Source organism: Aethalodelphis obliquidens, unplaced genomic scaffold (assembly GCF_003676395.1).
Source record: "Aethalodelphis obliquidens isolate GAN/ISIS:26980383/991018 unplaced genomic scaffold, ASM367639v1 scaffold67, whole genome shotgun sequence".
Lineage (NCBI taxonomy): Eukaryota > Metazoa > Chordata > Mammalia > Artiodactyla > Delphinidae > Aethalodelphis > Aethalodelphis obliquidens.
In genome coordinates this window covers 9,809,389-9,832,906 of record NW_020838011.1, presented here as the reverse complement: position 1 = coordinate 9,832,906, position 23,518 = coordinate 9,809,389, and the positions used below count along the sequence as shown (strand labels likewise).

General features: G+C 35.7%; 1 protein-coding gene across 4 annotated transcripts in view; it reads right to left on the bottom strand.

Moving 5' to 3' along the window:
• The window catches only part of YTHDC1 (YTH N6-methyladenosine RNA binding protein C1), a 34,819-nt gene extending 11,568 nt beyond the window's left edge, over nt 1-23,251 (bottom strand). For 2 of the 4 annotated variants that reach the window (XM_027089658.1, XM_027089659.1), the window contains exons 1-8: nt 22,866-23,251; nt 12,932-13,033; nt 12,236-12,564; nt 11,684-12,116; nt 7,062-7,151; nt 5,884-5,978; nt 4,271-4,379; nt 4,072-4,189 (exon numbers count right to left, since the gene is read on the bottom strand). In XM_027089658.1, coding sequence (XP_026945459.1) covers nt 4,072-4,189; nt 4,271-4,379; nt 5,884-5,978; nt 7,062-7,151; nt 11,684-12,116; nt 12,236-12,564; nt 12,932-13,033; nt 22,866-22,893 — 1,304 coding nt within the window. In that variant the 5' untranslated portion in view covers nt 22,894-23,251. Of the gene's footprint in view, nt 1-4,071; nt 4,190-4,270; nt 4,380-5,883; nt 5,979-6,548; nt 6,603-7,061; nt 7,152-11,683; nt 12,117-12,235; nt 12,565-12,931; nt 13,034-22,865 lie in introns of all 4 variants that reach the window. The other 2 variants (XM_027089655.1, XM_027089656.1) reach the window with 2 other exon arrangements.
• Between the last annotated feature and the right edge of the window lie 267 nt (nt 23,252-23,518).

Here is a 23,518-nt window from a genome sequence, read left to right as displayed (position 1 = left end):
ACACACACACACACACACACACACACACACACACACACACACACACACACACACACACACACACACACACACACACACCCTTTACAGGGAAGGCAGGGGGAAAGAGACTATCATTAAGCTAGAATAAGTCCATATCAAAAGCCTAGAATATCCAGATGCAGATCTATAGTTAAAACTGTACTTTAATAGCTTCTCAGATTTTTCCTCTCAGTTGCCAGTTAAAAAAAGGTTACGGAAAGGAATAAATAACCTACAACTACGAAAGTGCAGGACGGTTACAAATTATTATTGTACAGAGTTACCACTGTTATTTAAACATTAGCAATGGAATACCCTAGGTCCAAAAAAAAGGCATATGTTGAGCTGTTTGAGTCACTTAGGGTTAAAATTCTTTGGTGGCACTGGTTCTAACTAGATTCTAGAGACCTCTGCCCACTGTTTCGACAAATTAATCCCAGACTGAAAAGCACAGAGAACTATGAGGCCTTAGGAAAAACAGGGCTCAGATTAAGACTAAGAGAAACTGCACATCTGTGGTCATCACAATTATAGAGCAGGCATCCTAAAAATCAGCTTTTGAGCAGACATGTAATGAAAAAGCCTAGAGATGACTGTCTTTACTGTGAGTACCCTAGGTAACATGGCAGTGATTCTCTGACTTAAGGAGCTTAGAAAATGGGGCATATTTAACACAAGAACATGAAACTGTACAGAGGCTCTTATGTACTGACAGCTGTTTTGGTCATTAAAACTAAAAGGAATAATATCGAGAAACCATGAAAGAAAAGAGAAATGGGTTATCTGGAATGGACAAGAAAGGGGTGAGGTTAAAATACAATATAGTCAGTAGATTTAATTCTGGTTGAATGACATTCTATAGATTTTAGCCTTACTTTGATCTAACTCCCAGCAGCAACTTAAGTCACTTTTTAATGCCTCCTTTCCTATCTGCTACCATGCACCATCTAGTTTTAAACTCCGGTGTGCCTACAGGTTTGAGGTGCATGTAACGATTCTGCATTTTAAAAATCAGATACTACTGATGCAGGTGATCCAGGGACCACACCTCAAAAAACTTAAGGCTAGTTATTATTAAATCCAAAAGGTGCTTAAATAAAACTCTAATAACTATCATATCTGAAAAGAAAATATATTAATAGCAGTTACTATTACTGATAGCAAAGCCTTCAGGGTTTGTATTTATTAAAGTTTCATCCTTTTAACACTGAAGGTCAAATGTAATTCTCATTTCACACAGAAAACTAAGAGTTCAAGTGACTTACTCAAAGAAATGTCAATGTAATAAGAACACGTGCCCCCTCAGAACTCTGAAGTATTTTAATATTACTCTTTAACGCACTTATGAGTATTTAAAAATAAAGTTAGTTTTTTTTTTTAATTAAGAATATTCTTTTCCAGGTAAACCAAAAACTTACTTAACAGTAATAAAAAACATTACTACACAAAATTTTACACAAAATCTTAGCAGAATGGACTATTTGGGTTTGTACCTATCTTCTGATGCTAGCTATATATATTTCAAATGAGTTAGTAAAAGAGCCAGTAAGTCAATGAAGAAGAAAATTAAGACGATAATCTGTGAATAAATTAAACTCATCTTCTAAAATTAAGAAACAAATTTCCTTATCAATAATCTGAAAATGAAGGTTCACAAAACAAGCAACATTCAAAATAAAATTTGCTACCACCAATCTAAAACTGGGTAATTATTTTTCTCCTAAAAAAGCATCACCTCCAAATATTTTCCAGTGACACCAATAATGTTTCTAGTCATTAAACCATAGACTTAACAAATCTCTCCTTTGGCCTTTACAGTTATCCATCCAAAAAATTAAGTAAAAATGTCTATCTCTGCTAAGAAATAATTGGCACCTTGTCTTCCCTATAAACTGCCACCAGATTTTTAAATTTTATAATTTTGACTATGATTTAACTTTAGAAATTAAGAACTATAAATCTATATTTTAAAACCCTGGGCACAGTGGAGTATGGGAATATCATCTATAGTCTCACCACCCTAACAATGCATTCCAACATTATAATTATGTATCCTTTCATTTGTTGTATCTTTCCATGTTATCACATGGACAATTATTTTTGTGTATTACATTTAAGTGACAAACCGTAATTTACTTAACCAATTTCCTATGAGAGAATTTAGATTGCTTCTAATTTTTCCCTATAGAAAGTAATGACAGGGGGCTTCCCTAGTGGCGCAGTGGTTGAGAGTCCCCCTGCCAATGCAGGGCACATGGGTTCGAACCCTGGTCTGGGAAGATCCCACAAGCCGCAGAGAAACTGAGCCCATGCGCCACAAGTACTAAGCCTGTGCTCTAGAGCCTGCAAGCCACAACTACTGAGCCCAAGTGCCACATCTATTGAAGTCTGCGCGCCTAGAGGCCGCGCTCCACAACAAGAGAAACCACCGCAATGAAGAGCCCGCGCACCGCAACAAAGAGTAACCCCTGCTAGCCGCAACTAGAGAAGGCCCGCCTGCAGCAACGAAGACACAACACAGCCAAATGTAAAAATAAATTTATTAAAAAAAAAGTAATTACTGGATGAATAATGGTGATATATTTATATGCGCATATAGCTTTTTGCTACTCTATTAAACATCATCTTAATACACTATCTCTACTGTATCACTGCCCATTTTCATAGTTCCTCACTGTCCCACAGCAAAGGTTTAACTCCTTAGGCTGGCCCACATTACTACCCATCTTTGCCTTTTGTTCTTCTCTTTAATGACTATCTGCTTTATTAAAAAGGTGGTTCCCTATCCCATCCACACACCCCACTCACACCCCCCACCCCATGGTTTCTGATTTCATGTCTCTTCTTTGTGCTACTTTGCCTTCTGAATATGAACAGCATTTTTCTTTCTTATCCAATTCCTCTATCCTCATCAAAAATCCACCTAAGCCGACTTAATGATACAAAAAAATCCATATGGTCCCTTTCAGGTAATTCTTATTTAGCTAAAGTTAATTTTACAGGTAGTAGATTTGTGCATGCCATATAAAGTTCACTTAAATAATTAGCTTTTCATATGGTTGAAATAGCTTTCTAAGCCCAAGATGGAGCCACTCCTGTCCAAGGTGCTAAGCCAGAAAACTGAAACTTAGATAACTTTCATGTCCCTGTAAATGCTCCACTTGACCAGAAATGCAATATATCCAGTCAGTCAATCCCCAAACGCCAAGCCAACTCTGGGCTTCCTCATCCCAAAGAAGGTTGACTGTGTGGCCCCATCTAATCAGATATTTTCTTGTCTGTTTCTTATTCTTTATTATTTATCCTATAAAAGCTTTCTGCCTTCTGCCCCATTTTGCAGTTCTCGACAAGAGACTATCCATTTGCTGAAGTGTTAAGTCTCTCTGTATCATCTAAATTGACTTCTTTAATCATTTTTTAAAACAATGTACAATCGTTCAGTAAGGACAAAAAAAGTGGTAAATAACTCAGATTTCAAAGTAAGTCTACTTTTCTAACAAACATTTAAATCTTAACTACTGCAGTTTCAAAAGGTCACAATGCCAACTAACATGATTTGCTAACTTCCTTAAACACTACTTGTTCACAACTAAATTAGTCACCTCCAAAATGTTATATTAGCCAAGTCAAAGGGTGACTATTTTCCCACTCCACAGTAATAAAATGGCATGTTAAATCACTAAACATAAACATGTGCTAATAACATAAGCAATTGTCTGATTTGTAAATTTACTGCCATAATACTAATGCAGAGAACAAATGAAATACATAAAACTCTTGACTAAATAAATCTTTACCCTATGCATTCTACATTACATTATAAAGGTGGTAAACAATACAATCTAAGCATATTAATGTTACTTTTACTTTTAACATTGTTAAATAAACTCTATAGATCCCAATCAGCCTAGGAATGGCACCAAAATAAGGGGGAAAATAATTAGAATAATAAATTAAAACTAAATAACTGTGGAGTTTTAACATTATTCTCAACTGGTAGCCCATTCAAAACAAGAGCAACTTTAATTATCTACACTGAAGTGTGTAATTTACCTGCAAATCCAGTCAATTTTAAAGACGCCTCCCAGCATTTTAGCATTCATTCCTGCTGGAAGTACCCAATGTATAGGAGATCCTCCATGGTGTGATTCTGAAGAAAGTCTTGCAAATCCTAGGGGAATAAATCACAACATAATATATAGATGCAAATATAATTAATGTTTTTACATATCCAAATTATTTTTACTCTTACCTTGAAATTTTCCACTCTCTCTCACAGAAAATATTAAGATAACACTCCTTGCAGATCTGAATGCAGCATTTAATTTCTTCTCATTTACTGGCAGTGTAGACCATACACCCTATATAAATGATGTAAAGATCAAAGATTGAAATTAATGTAAATCTTTTATGTTTCCAATTACATTTGCAGAAGACCAAGGTTACCAATAAGCTATAATGAATAAATGTCCTATTTATTCATAGGACATTTATGAATAATGTATGTCAAAATAATGGAATAATCTATTAAAAACTTGGGAAAAATATGGAGAAAATTACCAACCTTAACAAAATCATTAAAACAACTAGTAAACACATGGGGACAGGGGGCAATCAAATCATATGGGCTAGAATTTTAGATAATAAAAACAATCACCTACAATTTAAAATCAGAACCATTTACTGTGGTAAAAACATTTTGTTTGAAGGTGAATCACAATGTGTATATTTTTTTCTTTAAAAACTGTGACTAACCAAATAATTAAAAATGATCATGTTAATAAATCCGTAAGTGAAGAATTTCTGTCAAGTTTCTAGCATTTCTCTCTTCTTTCTATTTAAGTTCAAATTTTCATGTATCAATAGTTTGACTGAAGAGACCTGTGTTTTATGTTGAGCTGGAACATAGTTATTATTTCCAAAGCATTTTAAACAATTCTTTGATCATGAAAGATTAAGAGGCAGGAATGGTAATGTAAACCAGAACCTCTAATTCAGTTTAATCTGCTGATACATACTAGACCTCATTCTCACTAGGTGCTTAACTACTTCTGCCTAAATCCACTCCAGCTAAAGAACAGAATAAACTTCCACTATTTAGTGTATTATTCCTTCCATGTGTAAAATTTAGTGGGTAACCCTCAACTTAAGTTAGAAATATAGGATTATTAATATTGACAGAAATACAGTTTAAAAAATGCGTAGTTTTAACTTTCTCAAAGTCAGTAGAAACTCTCTTAAAACAAAAATACAAAAATATTAGAATAGTTGGTATAAAAAGTAGATGCATTTTTGTAACAAAAACATTTTTTAAAAAATTAACCTTACGACATCCTATAGCAACTGGGCATATCCCTTTTGTAAAGCCCAGGGTGGGGCTTTAAACTAAAACTAACTCTTCCCTTTTCTTCTAAATCCAAGTGATCTTACTTCTAAAAGTAAAAGAAACTCTCCGGAAAAGAATTCAAGAAAATCTCAAGGTGTAAAACAAGCAGCAATATAAAACAAAACTGGTTAACTAAAAAAACTTTATAAAATTTATTAGTATAATAAACTAGCAATTGAGTATAGAAACACAAAAATCCAAAGAAACACGGCTTTTTCAGTACAACGTATAATTATATATTCTTCAAATACCGAATATTTTTACTTCTAAACTCATCTTCAAAAGATTTAAAAGAAAACTCAAATTACTACTAGGTTGCCTAACCAGTCAAAAAAGCAGACCCTACATGGCAACTGGACTATGGATCTCTAAAGCTTTAATGAAAATTACAGTATGTCATGTACTCAAGTGATACTCAAGTCCACCTTCACATTTAAATTTTCAAGATTAGGATATTTCAACAGAACTGATGCTAATACCTTAGCTTTGGCAAGGGACACATTCTCATGGTTGTTACTCTTTATGAGAAAAAATCTCGCATCCTGTAGGACATATTTGAGTTTACTGGTTTGATCTGAAAAAAAGAAATCCAAATTGATTAAACAGAGGCCATTATCACACAGAGGGATATAAGTTGTACTAACTGAAATCAGCCCTCCAAAACCCAGCTAAACTTTTTAAATTCATAATCACCCATTCAACCTAGAAAGCTAAGCCACAACACATAATAAAGCAAAGTTAAGAAAGACACCAGCATTTTGCAAGAAGGCAAACCTAATATAGTAATGTTCTAATATATCAGATCCATATTTTTTAAGTGTGAAAATGGCTATAAATTTTATAGATCTTTATCACATTAATCATTTAAAATTTACTAATAGACCATTATGCTACTAAAATATATATACCATCCACTCTGTCCAAAAACTGTTAAGATGTCCTAAAATGTCTGCTACTGTTCTAAAAGATACCCAGTAAGAAGTGAACATGGAGCTCTGTGTAAGACTAAATTATTTTTTTTCCCTTAATGTAATATATCAGAACATTACTACATTAAAACCAACTATTAATGGAGAACCAATAAGGCAAAATAATGACTTTTAAGGAAGCATGCAATGAAAACAATTTCAAATTTAAATGATACCTTTTCGGACAGCACGAACGGAAGATGATAATTTCTCATGCTTCTTTTCTGAACCTGTATTTAGCCAAAGTACATTTGTTCAGATTGAGCTTTAATAGAGATAAGACAAAATTTCTACAGTCTTGTCACATAAAGTTCTCATTCAAGACAAATTATTCTTCCTGGCGCACCCACACACACAAAAAAAAATACTTCTCAATGTGTACGAGTGTTTTGCTTTTTGGGTTGTTTGGATGTTTTTAAAAATATTTGAACAGTTTCTCACTCAGAAAACTAGTCACTGAATCATCATCTTCCAAGAAAAAAAAAGTGAAATTCCACTTAAGCAGTAACAGAACAGGATTAAAATAATAAGAAAAAGCTTAGTTTCCTCTAGATTTATTACACTGAACATGCCAGAAATCAATACTAATGAATATTAACAAGTTCACGCTAAACTACAGCCTCCACACACTTTTTACAGCAGATTACATTAGAATCAGTCAGATATGATCACAAATAAAATGAGAATACCTGCATATGACTCTGATGCAGAGCTTCCACTTCTATCAAAAACAATAGGAGATATGCCTCTAGCTCTCTTCCTTTCCTTCTTTTTCTCATCTAAAAAAGAATTCAGACAAGATTCTTAAAAACATTACAATATAGGTACCGTTAGTCAAACAACAATGTATCACCATGCATCTGGATTTTGCATAATCCCTAAGTATTATTCATTACTAATCCTTCCCGACCCCCTCAATTTCCTAAGATGTTCCAATTCAGACACTGTTCAAATACTAAGGACATTTTCTTATTTCTCCCACCAACTTTAATCAAATAAAAATACACAGCTATAATTAAGAACTACTTATGCTATATATAAAAGGTCTTAAAGTTTTAAAAGAGAAAAAAATTCTGCAAAGCAAACACAACTTTTCTTTCAATTAAATTTACAGTGTTCCCTTCTATGAACCAAGTACCACTGTTTTAAGTCCTCTTTTTAAAAAGTATACTATCATTCTTCATCACAATTCCAACTCTGATTCTATCTTAGATGTCTGATGAACCCCAGAACCCAAAGCCTTTCAATTTTTTTTTTTAAATTACACTATAGTAAATTAGCGACTCCCTTCTGGTTGCCACTGCTTGCTTTTGTATCTTCAATTCCATTCTTCCTGACCACTTCCTTCCTGAATTACTGCTTATTTTCAAATTCAATTTAAAATTTATCTCTAAAATCTCAGCGATAGTCTATGTATTTCTATTAAAAAGCTGGGAATCTTCAGTAGACAGAAGAGGTTTTTTTGCATTACCTATAAGAACCATTTCAGGCTTAATTTGGAAGCATATAAATGAGGGCCTAAAATGGAATTAGACTCTCCTGTCTCTGTTGGTATTTTAATTACACCACTATAAGCACCTTTACTTTTCAGCTAGAAGGAATATGATGGGAGAAAATGCATATACTTATTTTTATAAAAGTTAACAGAATGTTGAAAAATAATAATCAATGATCTTTCATACAAACTCCTATTTCAAAAGCTTTAAATAAATTATTTCCCTTAATCCTCATAACAAACTCATGAGATACATAATACCCATTATTCTCATTTACAGAAAAGGAAACCTCAACTTAGTGGTGTGGTTAGGCAACTTGGCTAGGGTCCCACAGTTCCTGAGTGGCAGAACCTAGTTTCTAACTTGAAAGTACAAGCCATGAGCAAGAGAATAGAAAAGATATTTTACTTCTATTCTTGAAAGGGGATTCTAGGTTTAAACTAGTTTAAGATGGAAAACTCCAAGGACAAAAGTTCCTTTTCTTTTAGTTTAAGCATTTTTCCCTTTGTAATTTACTACTAATTCCTTCTGCAAATAGATGTTAACAAGAAGCTTGTAAATGATGCTGATTTTCCTAACTTAAGGCAAAAAGGAAAGGCAAAGCAGTACATATTGGCACAACTTCAAAGCCAGGCCCATTTAAGCTAGCAACTTGGGAACATAATGAAATTTATATAACTAGCTATAGAGAAAAGCATTTATTTACAGGTTTGTTGGCCTTGAATGATACCTGACCTTTAAGTTTTAAAATCCTCTCCCTCAGGGTAAACTATAAGACTTCAAGAGAATAGACTGAAGCCTTTTAGTATAAAATGACTGAGAATCTCGTCCAAACAGATAACAGGAGTTTTTGTCATATCCCAAATCTCTTTCTCATCTATGTCTGTTTTGTTCACTGACTACACATTCTTATATAGTGTTTGGCACACAGAAGGAACTGAATTCACTGAATCAGTGAGTATGACATGTACATGAAAGAGATTAGAAAAATAACTTTAAAAAAAATTTTTTTAATTATTTCTTTCAAAAATTCTAGCATGTTTCTTTTATTCTTTTCCTCTTTGAATAGTTAGGGATCTAAGCATTATAAATTGATGACAAAGGTAATATATCTCTTGCTGCTGTTTAAAAATAATACTTTACAGTTCTAAGTACTAAAAGAATCTCTCACCAAGATGATGCAGGGACTTCCCTGGTGGTGGAGTGGTTAATAATCCACCTGCCAGTGCAGGGGACATGGGTTCAAGCCCTGGTCCGGGAAGATCCCACATGCCGCGGAGCTACTAAGCCCATGTGCCACAACCACTGAGGCTGCGCTCTAGAACCCGTGCACCACCGAGCTCACTTGCCTAGAGCCCGTGCCCCACAAAAGGAGAAGCCACCACAACGAGAAGCCCATGCACTGCAATGAAGAGCAGTCCCTGCTCGCAGCAACTAGAGAAAGCCTGCGCACAGCAATGAAGACCCAACACAGCCAAAAATAAATAAATAAATTTATTTTTTTAAAAAAAGATGCAGGAAATATAATAGAAGCAGAAGTAAGATCTCGCCCAACAATTTTTATGTAATGTTAAATATAGCATTACCATGAAAAATCTCCAAGAATTTATTATCTTTTTTGTATAAATAACCTTCACTGCTCTTAAGTTTATGATCTCCTCTCCCGACTATTATTCTCAGGTCAAAAAAAACAATTGAGGGCTTCCCTGGTGGCACAGTGGTTGAGAGTCTGCCTGCCAATGCAGGGAACAGGTTCGTGCCCTGGTCCGGGAAGATCCCACATGGCACGGAGTGGCTGGGCCCATAAGCCATGGCCGCTAAGCCTGCACGTCTGGAGCCTGCGCTCCGCAACAGGAGCGGCCACAATAGTGAGAGGCCCGCATACCGCAAAAAAAAAAAAAGTCATCTAACAAATAAACCTTTAACAACCACCAAGTGTGTCACTTTTATAAGGAAATTACTGAAATTTTGAGAAAAAATAAGGTAAAATAAACTGGAATCTAGAAAATTCAAGACACAAAAACTAAACTGTGATCCCTTGTATTTAAAAATCTTTAAAAACATTTTTTACCTCTGGTGGAGTTCCAGATCCACCCCGTTTTTCTCTCACAATTATAAAGAGAAACGACTCCAAAATAAAAATAATAATGTCCTGCATACTAAATACAGTCTTTAAAAAATGTTCCACATAAGAGCTCTTCCAAAGAAAAGCCACAAATTTTCCTTTAATATGGAAAGTAAGAGTTCCAGGCAGGTATCTCTTTTATAACAGTAAGTCTCTTAACAGTTTTAATATCCAGGTTTTATAAAACTATTGGCTACCATTCAATCTGAAATGTCTAATCCACAAAAAACATAAAGTATGAATAAGTATCTTGTTAAGTATCAGCATCTAGGAATTTATTAAAAATATACATTATTTCAGGCCCTACGTATTTATACGTCTCCCTCGTTTGACTTAAACAGGATAAACGTTCAAGTCTAAGAAATATCGTTCTTAACAGGGACACCAAAAAGAAGATTCCTATAATAAAATGTTCCCTACTTTTACAGGTTTGACACATTCTCCACAATAAATGAACATTCATTCATATTGCCAATGCAATTTTTGTTCTCTATCCATTATCATAAATTACAAAACGTATATCCCATCAGTTTGCAAAAAGTATGATGGGATAGTAGAATTAAAGATTCCACAAGTTTTTTTTTTTATATCAAACCCTACTCATCTATTCAGTTTAACTCTTTAGCCCCCTGTCAAAACCTATCTAAACTCCCAAACCTAGAACTCTAGTGAGCAAAAGGCTAGAAGCACTTCAGCTGCCAATTAGAAAATACCTGGTCATTTGCTCTTATCATTTACACTATATCAAAAATATGATTTACTAACAATGTACTACACTAAAATGATAAAATTCTATAATAATGACATTTAACTATCATATATATCAAAAGAATAGAATTTTTCTTGTATTCCAATATTTAGTACATTTGGCCTATGTAGGAGATCTGGCTGCATCTTTACATAAGACAGCCATGAGTATAATCATCACAGAGTGACCAGCGGTCTCTAAGTACCCTGGCCTCTCGTTGCTCTACCCTCTGAACTTCCCCCCAAAAGAGGGCTCCCTCAGTCTAATGACTGCAACTACCTACCATTCTCATATTCAAGTCTCATGGGTCAGATAAAGTGGCAGGGCATGTAGCATTGAAGGAATGACCCAAGATGCCTCTTACCCAGTCTCTCCACAATAATTTTATACTCTTATTTTCCATCTGGTACCTTTACACCCAGCCCTCTGGAGACCCTGCCCGTCAGTCAACCCACAGGTACAAAAATGAAAGAAAAGTTTGTGCTCCCAAGAGAAAAAGAAAGTTATTTTGGTTTCTGTTGCCACATGATGGAAATCTAGAGGCATTTAACATGAAAATATTTTAATACCTAGCAGACAGGTTCCGTATGAATATACTTCAAGTACATCAGTGTTTAAATAAGCTGTTGTTGACTAGTATGGAAATCTAAGAATTTATAACATTAAAATCTCAAATACATTTCCTTATAGAGAAACAATCAGACTAGTGTATTTATAATACAATCAATTTGTAGCTGGGAAATGCCTTTACTAAGATATGTAAATCTTATTCAAGTGCATTTATAATACTCAAAAGCACACTATTAAAAAAAAAAATCACAGGACAGTCTTACTAACATCGCCCCCATTGCCTCAAAAATTTTATAATTCAATTTAAACATGTTCAAGAAAAAAAACAATTAAAAAAAAAAAAGACAAATCTTTACATATAAAAATTAGTACCTGATCCATCTGTTCCTGAACCAGATCTGACAGACCCATCCGTGAAGGAAACAGATTCAGAATCGGAGTCGCTAGCCTCACTCCGGGTGTCATAATCATTTCCCTCTTCCTTCTGGTCTCTCTCATCCTGTTCATATTCTTCTTCTTCCTCCTCCTCCTCTTCCTCCTCCTCCTCCTCTTCCTCTTCTTCTTCCTCCTCTTCCTCCTCTCCATCATCATCCACCTCTTCATCTTCCTCTGCATCTTCTTCTACTTCTTCATCTTCCTCCACATCTTCCACCCCTTCCTCCTCATTCTCAGTGTTGTTGCCTTGCTCATCAGAAGAACCACTGCTGCCAGTCTCATGGTCAGAGCCATATTCTTCAGAGTTCACTTCCTCCTTGGAAGACTGGCTGGATCTGCTTGCACGTCTATCCACTTCAAGCCCAATTCTCTGATGTTTAAAGAAAAAGGGAATCAGCAGTCATATAACAGACAAGGTCAGAGTGAATAAATAGTTCTAGCCTCAAAAAGAACTGCTTTCTGTATTATATCTGCAATAATATTTACTACCTCAGAACCATCTGGTGTAGGGGATTTGACCCTCCTTTCAGGATCCCTTTTCCGCAGACATGTTTTCTCAGATTGACTCTTATAAGATTCTCTGGAGGCACTGCTTGACAAACGAATCTTCCGATCAGCTTCTAGACGTTTGTTTCTTTCAGATCTTTGATATTCCTCATTTTTATACTCTGTGACTGACTTTCCTTTTGTACTAACCATTCTTTTGTTATTGCTAACTGATGAGCTCAGTGGCTTAGAAATCAATTGTCTTGAATGAACAGAAGGCTTTTGTCGCTTTGTGTCAGTAGATTCCATTCGGTCACTTTTTCTTTTTGAACCTTAAAAATACAATGAAGAAAATATATATAAGAATTTGGGTATTAGACTTATTTCACCAAAGTTTAACAGGTAAATATATAAGAGAATAAAAGCCTCACTTCTTTAAAATGTTTTCTGAAATACCTTTACTCCAAAGTTAATCATAAAGAAAACACAGCTTTCAAACACTGGAATAAATACATGAGACATTTCACACGTTTGGAAAAAAATATATTACTCTCATTCACATGGAATTGGGTACCACTGCTTCTCATGATTGTGCTTTTGGTGGTAAGTGCCTCAAGGAATAAGTACAAAAGCAAAGACTCTTTCTTAAGAAACTGATCTCTACTTTGCTATTTTAACAAAAATAGAAATCTTACATACCCTTTTTCTCATTTTTATCTTGTTCACTCTCTGGATTATAGAGTTCATCGTCCTGTTCTGGTACTTCAGTCAAAATATCATCTAGAACATTAAGTTCTCCATCTGGAAGCAAAAGATTAAAAAGTAACAGGGAAAAATCATTAACATTAAGCATTTATTTCTGCGTACTTACTGTGTTGAGGCTACGGAAGTATGAGAACATAACCTTCAAGGAGCTTTTATTTCAGGATCAAGACACAAGAATAATTCCTATAAAACGATATAAAGTAAAGGATATGATGCACAGCTCTGGTCTACAAAGTCAGGAGTATATATAATCCATAAGGTATGAAAGGATATACTGGGGTACAAAAAGAAAAAGTGAGACCTTCTGTATTTGTAGCTCATCCTTTAATGTCTAATGTTTGTACCTGCTTTAAAATGTGCACAATAATAAAAATACATGTGTATAATATTTAAATAAACATACATTTATCAAAGATTGTGTACTCCGGGCAGAATACTTATTACCATTGTACAGTCGAGAAATCTGGCACACTCCAGCTTAACCAAGCAATCAAGATTAACATCACTAGCAGTGGGTCAAATCAACAACATGGAACCCCTGGAATGATGCACTATGAATAGAAAAATTCTGTGATATTCCTATGCAAAACCTAAACCTATACATGAGTAAACAAACATCAAACCAACCTAAATTTAGAGGCATCCAAAAATGTCACAGTTCATTCATGAAATACAAACACTAAGGAAATACTTCAGATTAAAGGAGACTAAAAGATACAATAACTGACACAGCACATTATCTGAGACAACTGAAAAACTAGTGAAATCTAAACAAGATCTGTAGATTACAAGTATCAATGTCAATTTCCTGATCTTGATAGTACTACAGTTAAGTAAAAGAGAATTCTACTTTTTAGGAAATACATACTTAACTATTTAGGGGCAAAGAAGCATCATGTCTACAACTGACAAAAGAGGGAGAAAGAATGAGTCAGAAAGACAAATGTGGTAAAAATGTTAACATTTGTGGAATGTGGCTGAAAAGCAAAAGAATTCTTTGTACTATCCTTACAGCTATCCTGTTTGTCTGAAATAATGTCCAAGTAAGTTAAAAGAAGAAAATTACTGACGGGGTACACAATCAAAAACATTTGAGGCTGCTGGCATGGACTATAAAAGTATAACTTGTTCAGACAAGGAAACTTGACTGTAATTGATACAGTCAATGATCGTGAAAATTTAGAACTCAGTTTTATTACCCCATCACCTTCCCTACCCCCAACCCAGTCCAACTGGATAAAATAAGTCTTAGAAATACATGCAACTATGTATTTACTACTTTAAACTGATTTTTTTTTTCAAATAAGGCACTAAAGCTAATGGTAAATGTTTTGAACACTAAATATCCTGGCATCAAAAAATATCTTCCAAATCTAAGGTGACGTAAAGAGAGGTATAAAATCATAAAAACTGATGAGATAGGACAATTGTATCACAGCTCCAGCCAAAAAGGAAAGCCCACTAAAATTATAGCAAGGATTATTAACCTGAGGTCTATGAACAGGTTAGATGGAGTTCAAATATCCCCCAAGAGGGACAGAAATCAGTGACTCAATAGAACTAAAACAGATAATGTAGGCATAATAAGAAGGAAAGCAAGGTTACACAGGATATGGAAAAGGTAACAATGTATCTTCCTCTGTGCTTGGAGTCACTGCTGCTACTTAATAACACTGACACATACACACTACTATATATAAAATAGATAACTAATAAGGACCTACTGTATAGCACAGGGAACTCTACTCAACTCTCTGTAATGGCCTATATGGGAAAAGAATCTAAAAAAGAGTGGATATATGTATTTGTATAACAGATTCACTCTGCTGTACACCTGAAACTAACACAACATTGTAAATCAATTACACCCCAATAAAAATTAAAAAAAAAAACACTGAAAATTACCTATGCTTGGAATAGCATCGTAACTGATTTCTTTGAGTGGTAAGAATGCTTTTCTGTACTTTACCATTTTTCTAAAATGAATATATACTATACAGACTGTTATCATTTTTATTTACTTATTTTCTTAAATGGTACTGAAAATCAAGATATGCCAACCAAAAAGGCTTCTCTCATCCTCTGGGTTCATGTTTTCACTGAGGAAATTCCCTGAAGACCTGAATGGTGGCAAACACAATTTTTGGACGTTATATTGTAAATAAAAAATAAAAACATACAATCTGATTTTTTAAAACCCAAGTTTTTCAGATATTCAATTATTCTTAGGTCAAAGCTCTCTAGTCAGTAAAAAGTGGGACAAACAGATCTTGAAAAATAAGATATCTGTAGAAGCAAAAGAAAAAACATACAACTAGGACAGCAAAATAGGCAATTAAGTAAATACAGTGCTACACAAATCTTTTCATGAAATACTAGTTCTTGATTAGAAATATCCACTTCAAAAGCCTGAACATTCACATGAACTTTTATACATGCTAAATCCAGACATGCTAAACACAGAATGAAATAACTGTGCAGGTTAATTAATCAATTTAAATTTCAGACATGCCTAAATCATGGTTTCCCTATAAAAAGGGTATTACTGTCTTAAAAAGCTTTAACAAATAATTTTATTAGTCAAATTCAAAGATTGGTTGCAGTTTTAGAAAGCATCTACAAAATTTTAAAATATTAATCAATACTTGCTTTTCTAACATTTTATCACTTTCACACATATCATACATGACACACACAAGGTATGTTTTAGATCCAATACTCTGCAGATAAAGAAACAGAAGCTCAGAAATTCAAGTTGAGCAAATTCACACGTCTAGAGTTCAGGCTTTCTAAATTTACAGTTAAATCAGATGGGGGACATTAAAATCATCTTTTTTTTTTTAACATCTTTATTGAGGTATAATTGCTTTACATTTTGTGTTAGTTGCTACTGTATAACAAAGTGAATAAGCTATATATATACATATATCCCCATATCTCTTCCCTCTTGCGTCTCCCTCCCACACTCCCTATCCCACCCCTCTAGGTGGTCACAAAGCAGGAGCTGATCTCCCTGTGCTATGCGGCTGCTTCCCCCCAGCTATCTATTTTACATTTGGTAGTGTATATATGTCAATGTCAATGTATATATGTCAACTCTCTCACTTTGTCTCAGCTTACCCCTTTCCCCTCCCTGTATCCTCAAGTCCATCTCTATGTCTGCGGCTTTATTCCTGTCTTGCCCCTAGGTTCATCAGAACCCTTTTTTTCCTTTAGATTCCATATATATATATGTGTTAGCATACAGTATTTATTTTTCTCTTTCTGACTTACTTCACTCTGTATGATAGACTTTAGGTCCATCCACCTCACTACAAATAACTCAGTTTTGTTTCTTTTTATGGCTGAGTAATATTCCATTGTATATATGTGCCACATCTTCTTTATCCATTCATCTGTCGATGGACACTTAGGTTGCTTCCATGTCCTGGCTATTATAAAATAAGCATCTTCAAACAAAATATAAGAAAACAAAACTACAAAGTATCACTGAAAGGTCATGTGCACTAGTAGATCAATTCCAAATTAGTGCACCAGAAAGCTCCATATTACCAACATTATAGCACCTTAAATTTACTTTAAGATCAACCATAACATCCTCACTTGATGGTCTACAAATTTTTATCCATATTATAGTCTATGACATCAAAAACCTAACTGTGGAAAAAAAAAAAAAAACCTAACTGTGGTTTTATCACAGTATCAGCCAACTAGTAAGACCTGCAGGACAAATTCAGCCCATGGCCTATTTTTGACTGGCAAGATATAAATGGTTTCTTCATTTTTAAGGTTGTGTTTTAAAAAAAAGGAAAGAATATATGACGAAGACCTTATGTGGCCCACAAAGCCTAAAATATTATTTTCTATCTGACCCCGATATAAAAGATCACATTTTAATTTACTTCTCTCCACCACTGAAATCGCTTATATATTTGCTGAAATATGATACATAGGAGCAAGAGATTTGTATTTGGAAGCAAGAAAATCCAGGTCATCATTTAAGAGCTAGGTATCTTTAGGAAAGTCCCAGTCTGAGCTCCAGTTTCTTCACCTCTGAAAAGAGGCATTTAGAATAAAAAGATCAGTGTTTGGGGAAGGGAAGGGGGTGGACAGGGCAGTTATTTGATGCTTCTGAACCTTTTGTTAATGACTAGGGTACATGATACACAAAATCTGGTCCAGCACATAAAATAAAATCCTCTTTTCTCAATAAGACAAATGCATAAATGTTCCTACTATCTACTGCTGTAAGTTTAACATGCTACCCCAAAAACTTGGTGACTTAAAACAATACAGTAATTTACTATTATTGCTTATGGTTCTGAGGCTCAACTAGGGTCTCTCACGTGGCTGCAGTTAAGGGTTAGCTAGAATCATCTGCTTATTCACATACCTTGGCTGGGAAGTCTCAGAACAGCTGGGGTTCCTAGGGCACTCCTTTCTATGGTCACTCTCCCCCATGACAGCTTCAGCGTAGGCCGACCTCTTTCATGGTGGTTTAGAGCTTTCATGGTGGTTTAGGCAGAAGCTCAGCAACAGTGCCACAGTATTTTATTCAGAGACAATCACAAAAGTCTACTCAGGTTCAAAGAGAGGAGCTATGGACTCCACCTATTGTTGGTTGAAATGTTAAATACTTGATAGATGTTTTCAAAACTACCACCACCTGCTTAATTTTGCTTAAACTTAGGGATTTTAATTATAAATATAAGGAGTACTCTTAAAAACCAAAATCTGGTTTAAAAAGGTGAGAGAGTTCATAGTATTGAGTTATAAAGCTAACAAGCTGCTTCCTCTGACCACTTCATTCATTGGCTAGAGAAAGGAGTTTGTATATATTTTAATTCATGTTTTCAATTTAAAATGAATTAGTTATAAAGAAAGATTATTTTAGTAGTCTCAGAAGCTACTACTATTAAAGACTATCTATCACTGGCATATCCTTTTTAGAAAGAAATAACTATGTCTTTAAGAGATAAGGTAACATCCACTGGTTCTCTAGGGTGACTCTCTTTAAACTACTTTAATGTTTTAAATCACTCACTTTATCCTGAAATTTAGCATTATTATTCTGTATAGTGATATGTACATATACAATTTCTTCACAGTAGTTTGACAGCAGCACCTTAAGAATATTAGCAATAAAATGAACAAAGGCTAGCAAATGCCAGGTTAAGAATTCTATATAAAAAATAACTCAAATGCAGTATTTCTACAGTTAAAGCACTTCATTTTTTTTGAGAAGTCTATATAAAGAACTATAGAGTCTTTTTAAAAAAATCCTTTTAAAACCCTGAAAATTGTGTTTTAGATGCCACAACAAAATGAATTTTTCCACAATATGTCAGTGCAACAAATTAACTCAAATGAAAAACAAATAAACAGTATTTCCATTTACAGCTAAAGTTCAAATCCATTCAAAGTTATACACTAACAGCCTGTAGGATGAATCTAGCTCTTGGATGCTTTGTTTTTGAAAGTGCCAAGGATTTAATATAAAAATCCAGACCCTACATTTAAAAAAAAAGACTATTCGATCACTAGGGGCCCAGACTCCCATCTGAAAAAAACCAGATGGAGCAGTCCTGATAGTCTTCTGTTAAGACACAGAGAAGGTAACTTATGTCATAGTTTTGCATGAGACAATCTGGGTTTATGCCCCATACATCAGTGTATTTACTAATATTGCCTGAACACATACCATGCTTACTCCTTTACTGTCTATAACCTAACACTCACCATTACCTACAGTACTAAGTAAGTACTTTATCTGCCTGACCCTAGAATGCATATAAACCCACAACTCCTGAACAACACTGATGTTAAATAACTGCAAAAAAATTTAAGGTTCAAGACACTGAGGCACAGGGACACCAAACTTCAGTTTTAGTATATATGATACTTTGTGGAAGAGTAGGAATGCTAAAGGGGACAAGCCTATTCAACTCAAGTGGATTAACTGCCTTGACCGAATACAAGTGCTATGTCGGATCTTACAAATTTTCGAGAGGATTCCCAAATTCAGATTTTTATCTGAAACTGTCTTTTAAATGCTGCCTCAATTAAAAACAAAACAAAGCAGGCTACTGCTAGCTTGATTCCTCTATGGAAATGCAATAATCTGTGAACGTTTTGCATTCACAATATATGATGTTTTTATACGGACTTCATTATCATCACTTGTTAAGCAAGCATAATCTTAGTTATCACAAACTATCGATATTATTAACAAACTGAGTTTTGGGAAAGAGGTACAGATCCATGGGTATAGGAAGCAAAACAAGGAAACAAAAAATATCCCAAATGAAGCCCAAAGAATTAAAGTACTGTGACTTAAATCTCAGTTCTGAATCCAAATTTAATGCTGTTTCCACTCTACCAGAATTACACCTCAACCTTGAAATTCCTGGCCCAGGAAGGCCACAAACCTTAACTCCAGGGATATCAGCGTAGAAAATTAACCTTTATCTGAGACGCAGTTCATTTTTTTGACCCAGGAAGCTTCTGGGTTAGGAGATACAAAGTACTATTTATTTCAGGATCCAGCATCAGACTAAGACCTGAAATATTTAAAGGAAAAAAAAAAAAAAAAAAAAAAAAAAAAAAACTGGGTACTTAAATATACTACTTATTTTGTTTTCCAATACAGGGCACCATAATACATTACAGTTTTTATTTTAATTCACTTAATATAGTTTTAGTCGGGTTTGGCAACGTAGCAAGATTTCCTGGAGCCTCCCCTTCTGTTGTGTTGTACATTAGACCAGTCTCTCAGTTACTTTTTTGTCACTCAAAACCGTCATTCTTCAAGAAGTGTAGAGACTTGGATTTCCTATACCATCCAAATTTCCTGTCTTCCAAAACACATACAACTGAAGTCTAAGGAGGGCATTTGTAATTTTTTTCTCCTACTTCTATTATGAGTAAAACAAATATATCGGAATATCAAATACATACTCTATGCTTTACAAAGCCCTAACTAAAGTGGACCAAGTCAATCTAACCCTAAGGACTTACTATAGTGAGGGCTACAGTGTGTATACACATATATGTGTGTATATATAACCATGCATACATATTTATATGTATTTCCCTGCATGAGTGTGTGTACGTATATAAATTAAACTGGGAAACTCTTAACTTTGGACATCAATAGCAAATATCACATAACTAGTCATAACTAGTCAGTCATTAATGAAGTCCAACCTTGAGCTAATGATTTACAATCTTCTAAATCATTTATTCGAGGCACTGAGACATAATTACTGTACACCAGGAACCTGGTAAACAAGACATACTCCTGGCCTTCATGGAGCTTCCAGTCTGGTAATGCAGAAAACATGTTACTTTCAAAAGTGGTACCTCATTATCCACATTTTAGATACATTAAACTTGTATAACTGTTCTTCAGAGAGAAATTTTTAAGAGCTTAAGAAATAAAATATAAACCAGGTGTTTATAATGGAAAACATAGAAAAATGGCAATTAACACTAGTTAATACCACCAACATTCCAACATCTTCCACATCTACTTTTTGGACAATCACCACAGGAATCAGGAAGCTGGCAAATTCTCCAGTTACAGGCTTCACTTTCTAGGTATGGGTATTACAGAAGCATTTATAGAAGGTAATGTCTGCTTATTACACAGCTAATGTGCAAAGCCCAATAATCCAAGGACTTTATAACTGAAAGTGTTGTAACTGCTCTGTGATTTATAGCAAGTTTCTGCAACTTAAACTCATTTCTTATCAAGATCTTACACCACTTACGGAATCTTTCAAGAAAGGACTTAAGGTTTGTGACATGTCTAAGATTTGTGACAGGGTTTACCTTTACAATTTCCTAGTGTTTCATTGTCATCCTACTGATGACAATAAGTACTTAGCTTCCCATTTTTCCCTGTTCAACATGAGAACAAAGAGTCAAGCATTAATTCTAATTCTGGCTATTATTCTAGCTGTTTGACAAAGATCAAGAAAGTGAGACACCCTAGGCCTCAGTTTCCATACATGCAAAGTGGGTTATTCTAGAAATCTGCTCATTCCAAAATTAAATAAGCAATTCCAGTAGGTATGTATCTGCTAGCTTTCCCAGTAAACTAGAGACAATCTTAAACTATAAGTACTTACATCATAAATTCTGAAATGAAGCTGAATTATGAAAATTAATTTTTTAAAAACTACACAAATGGGAGGCCTTTCAAAAGCTGGACAATTTAGCTGGACAATTTATCCTGAGTATTGCTAATAGGTGGCATTACTACTTCCCAATAATAGTTACAAAGTTTATGCATTTAGACGTTTTCATCACTAAATCCGTTTCTAAAACAAAATTTATAAAACATCACCTACTTTTTTCCTCCATGTACAATATTGTGTCTACTCCATAAATGACTTACAACTATGTTCACCTTAACAGACACTGAACTCTTGAGAAGTACTGAGCTTTTACTCATTTTTTATCTAGTTCATCTCACCCACCACAACCACCACCCACTCCCATACACACAGATCATAGATTACACTCTGAAACAATCAAATGTTGACTGAATTAATTCTTCCTGATTAAAATCATCTACTTAATACTACTTTACTACTAATTAAAAGCAGTTTCTTTTATTCACTAACACCATGTAATCCTATGATCACATTCCTTCTGGACTTCTCAAAAGGAAGGGAGAGGCTTTTTAGGATTCGTTTAAGGAAGGAAAATTGAACTACTAAAACCTAATCACCGAGCTGCTTTGAGATAGGAGCCATATCTTAAACATATTCCCACCCACTCCGTTGCCCAAGCCTGTCCCTATTATTGAGCAGTTCACTGATTCATGAAAACTCTTTCAAGGAGAAAAATGAGAGGTCACAAGTCTAATGGAACTTGACTCTACAGCCCACTTAACAAATCCTCCCTCCCCCAAATCAATTAGCCACACAAAAGAGTAGATCCGTAAAATACAGGACAGCAGCTGGCCAGATTTTTATCAACCATAACCTTGCCAAATCTATCATGGTAATCTTAGGGTTGTAAAAAACCTTAACGTACCATCCAATCTAGACCACTCTCCAGACTTGTACTGATTCAGGATCTACATTAACATTTCCAGGACTTGGAAGGTCGGTATTTAAAAAGACATGACATTTCATTCTGGCAACATCAGTTATTCCCATATTTAAAGTAACTGTAGCCCTCCGACTCTCTACAAACTGTATCCATTTGTTCCTGGTTGTACCCTCTAGGAACTACGCACAACGTGTGTCTATCACAATAGTGGCCAGGATTTTTCCTGCCTGGCCTAAATCACATAATCATCTTTTCAAACATCACGTTTTCCAAAATAAGTATCTGAGGAACCAAACAGGCCATTCTTGCCACTTTGCCTATTTAACAGAACAGCCATAAGTTACTCGTAGACATTTCGCGAAATTATCTACCTATATCACTTCTTAAATATGCTTACTTAGTAGATTACCAGCTTTAAGGGTATTAAGGGTTTTCGAAATTCAGCCTAACAGAAAAGGCTGTTTTGAAGATACGCATTACATCCGCATACCACTACCAGGAAATAAACCTAAGGGCCTGCAACTCAGAACAGGCCTTCTCTCTGCCGCGCCCAGATATCACATAAACGTTAAGTGAAGAAGGGAATTAGGATTAAAGAAAAATCCAAGGCTAGATGAAGTGTTAGGTTATGTGGAGACCGAGGACGAAAGGGCAGGCCTTGTCTTTTCCAATGAGTCCAAGCGTCTCGATGGAGAGACCGGCTCCGCGCGGAGGAAGCTAACCTCCCCTACCCACAACGACGACCACGGCTCCGTCGACCCACTCCCGAGCCCCACCTCCGCCCATCACCTTTCTCCGCACTAACCTTTCTCCTCTCGGCTGTCGGCCGCCATTGCTCCCCTCTTGTTTCCGCTGCTGCCGCCGCAGCCGCCACCGCCGCTTCGACGCGACTCGCGCGGGCGCCGCAGCCGCGGCAGCAGAACCACAGGCGCGTCCGTCAGTCCGTCCGCTGGGCTTGCGCGCTTCGCACGTTAGCCTCTACCACTCACCCTTCCCGACCCACCCTTTCTCCCCACTTCTTCCCTTTCTCCCTTTTCCCCTTTCCTCCTTCCACTCCTGCCTCCCCCACCCCAGGCCCAGCCTTCCCGTTGGGGCTTAGGAACGGGAGGCGGTAACGGGGAGGGAAGGGAAACAGATGGCGACAGCGGGCGGCGCTAAAATGGAGCCTGCTTCCTGCGTGAAACAATCCCCCTCCCAAAATGCCCTGCGCTGTTTACGCTTCGTTCCTCCCTGGGAACGTCACAGTGCGGAGAGGGCGGGGTGGCAGGTCAGGCAAGAACGTGACGTAACGTCAGCACGTTGCCCCGCCCCCCGCAGCCCGGAAGTCCCTGGAATGAGTTCTATTTCTAGTGATAAAAGTCTCCCAAGTTTACGGGGAGCCAGCTGCGCTGGGTATTCCCAGGTGGCTCAGGTTTCTCACCTGAAGCGCCTATTAACGGAGCTTCCAGCCTCAAAGCA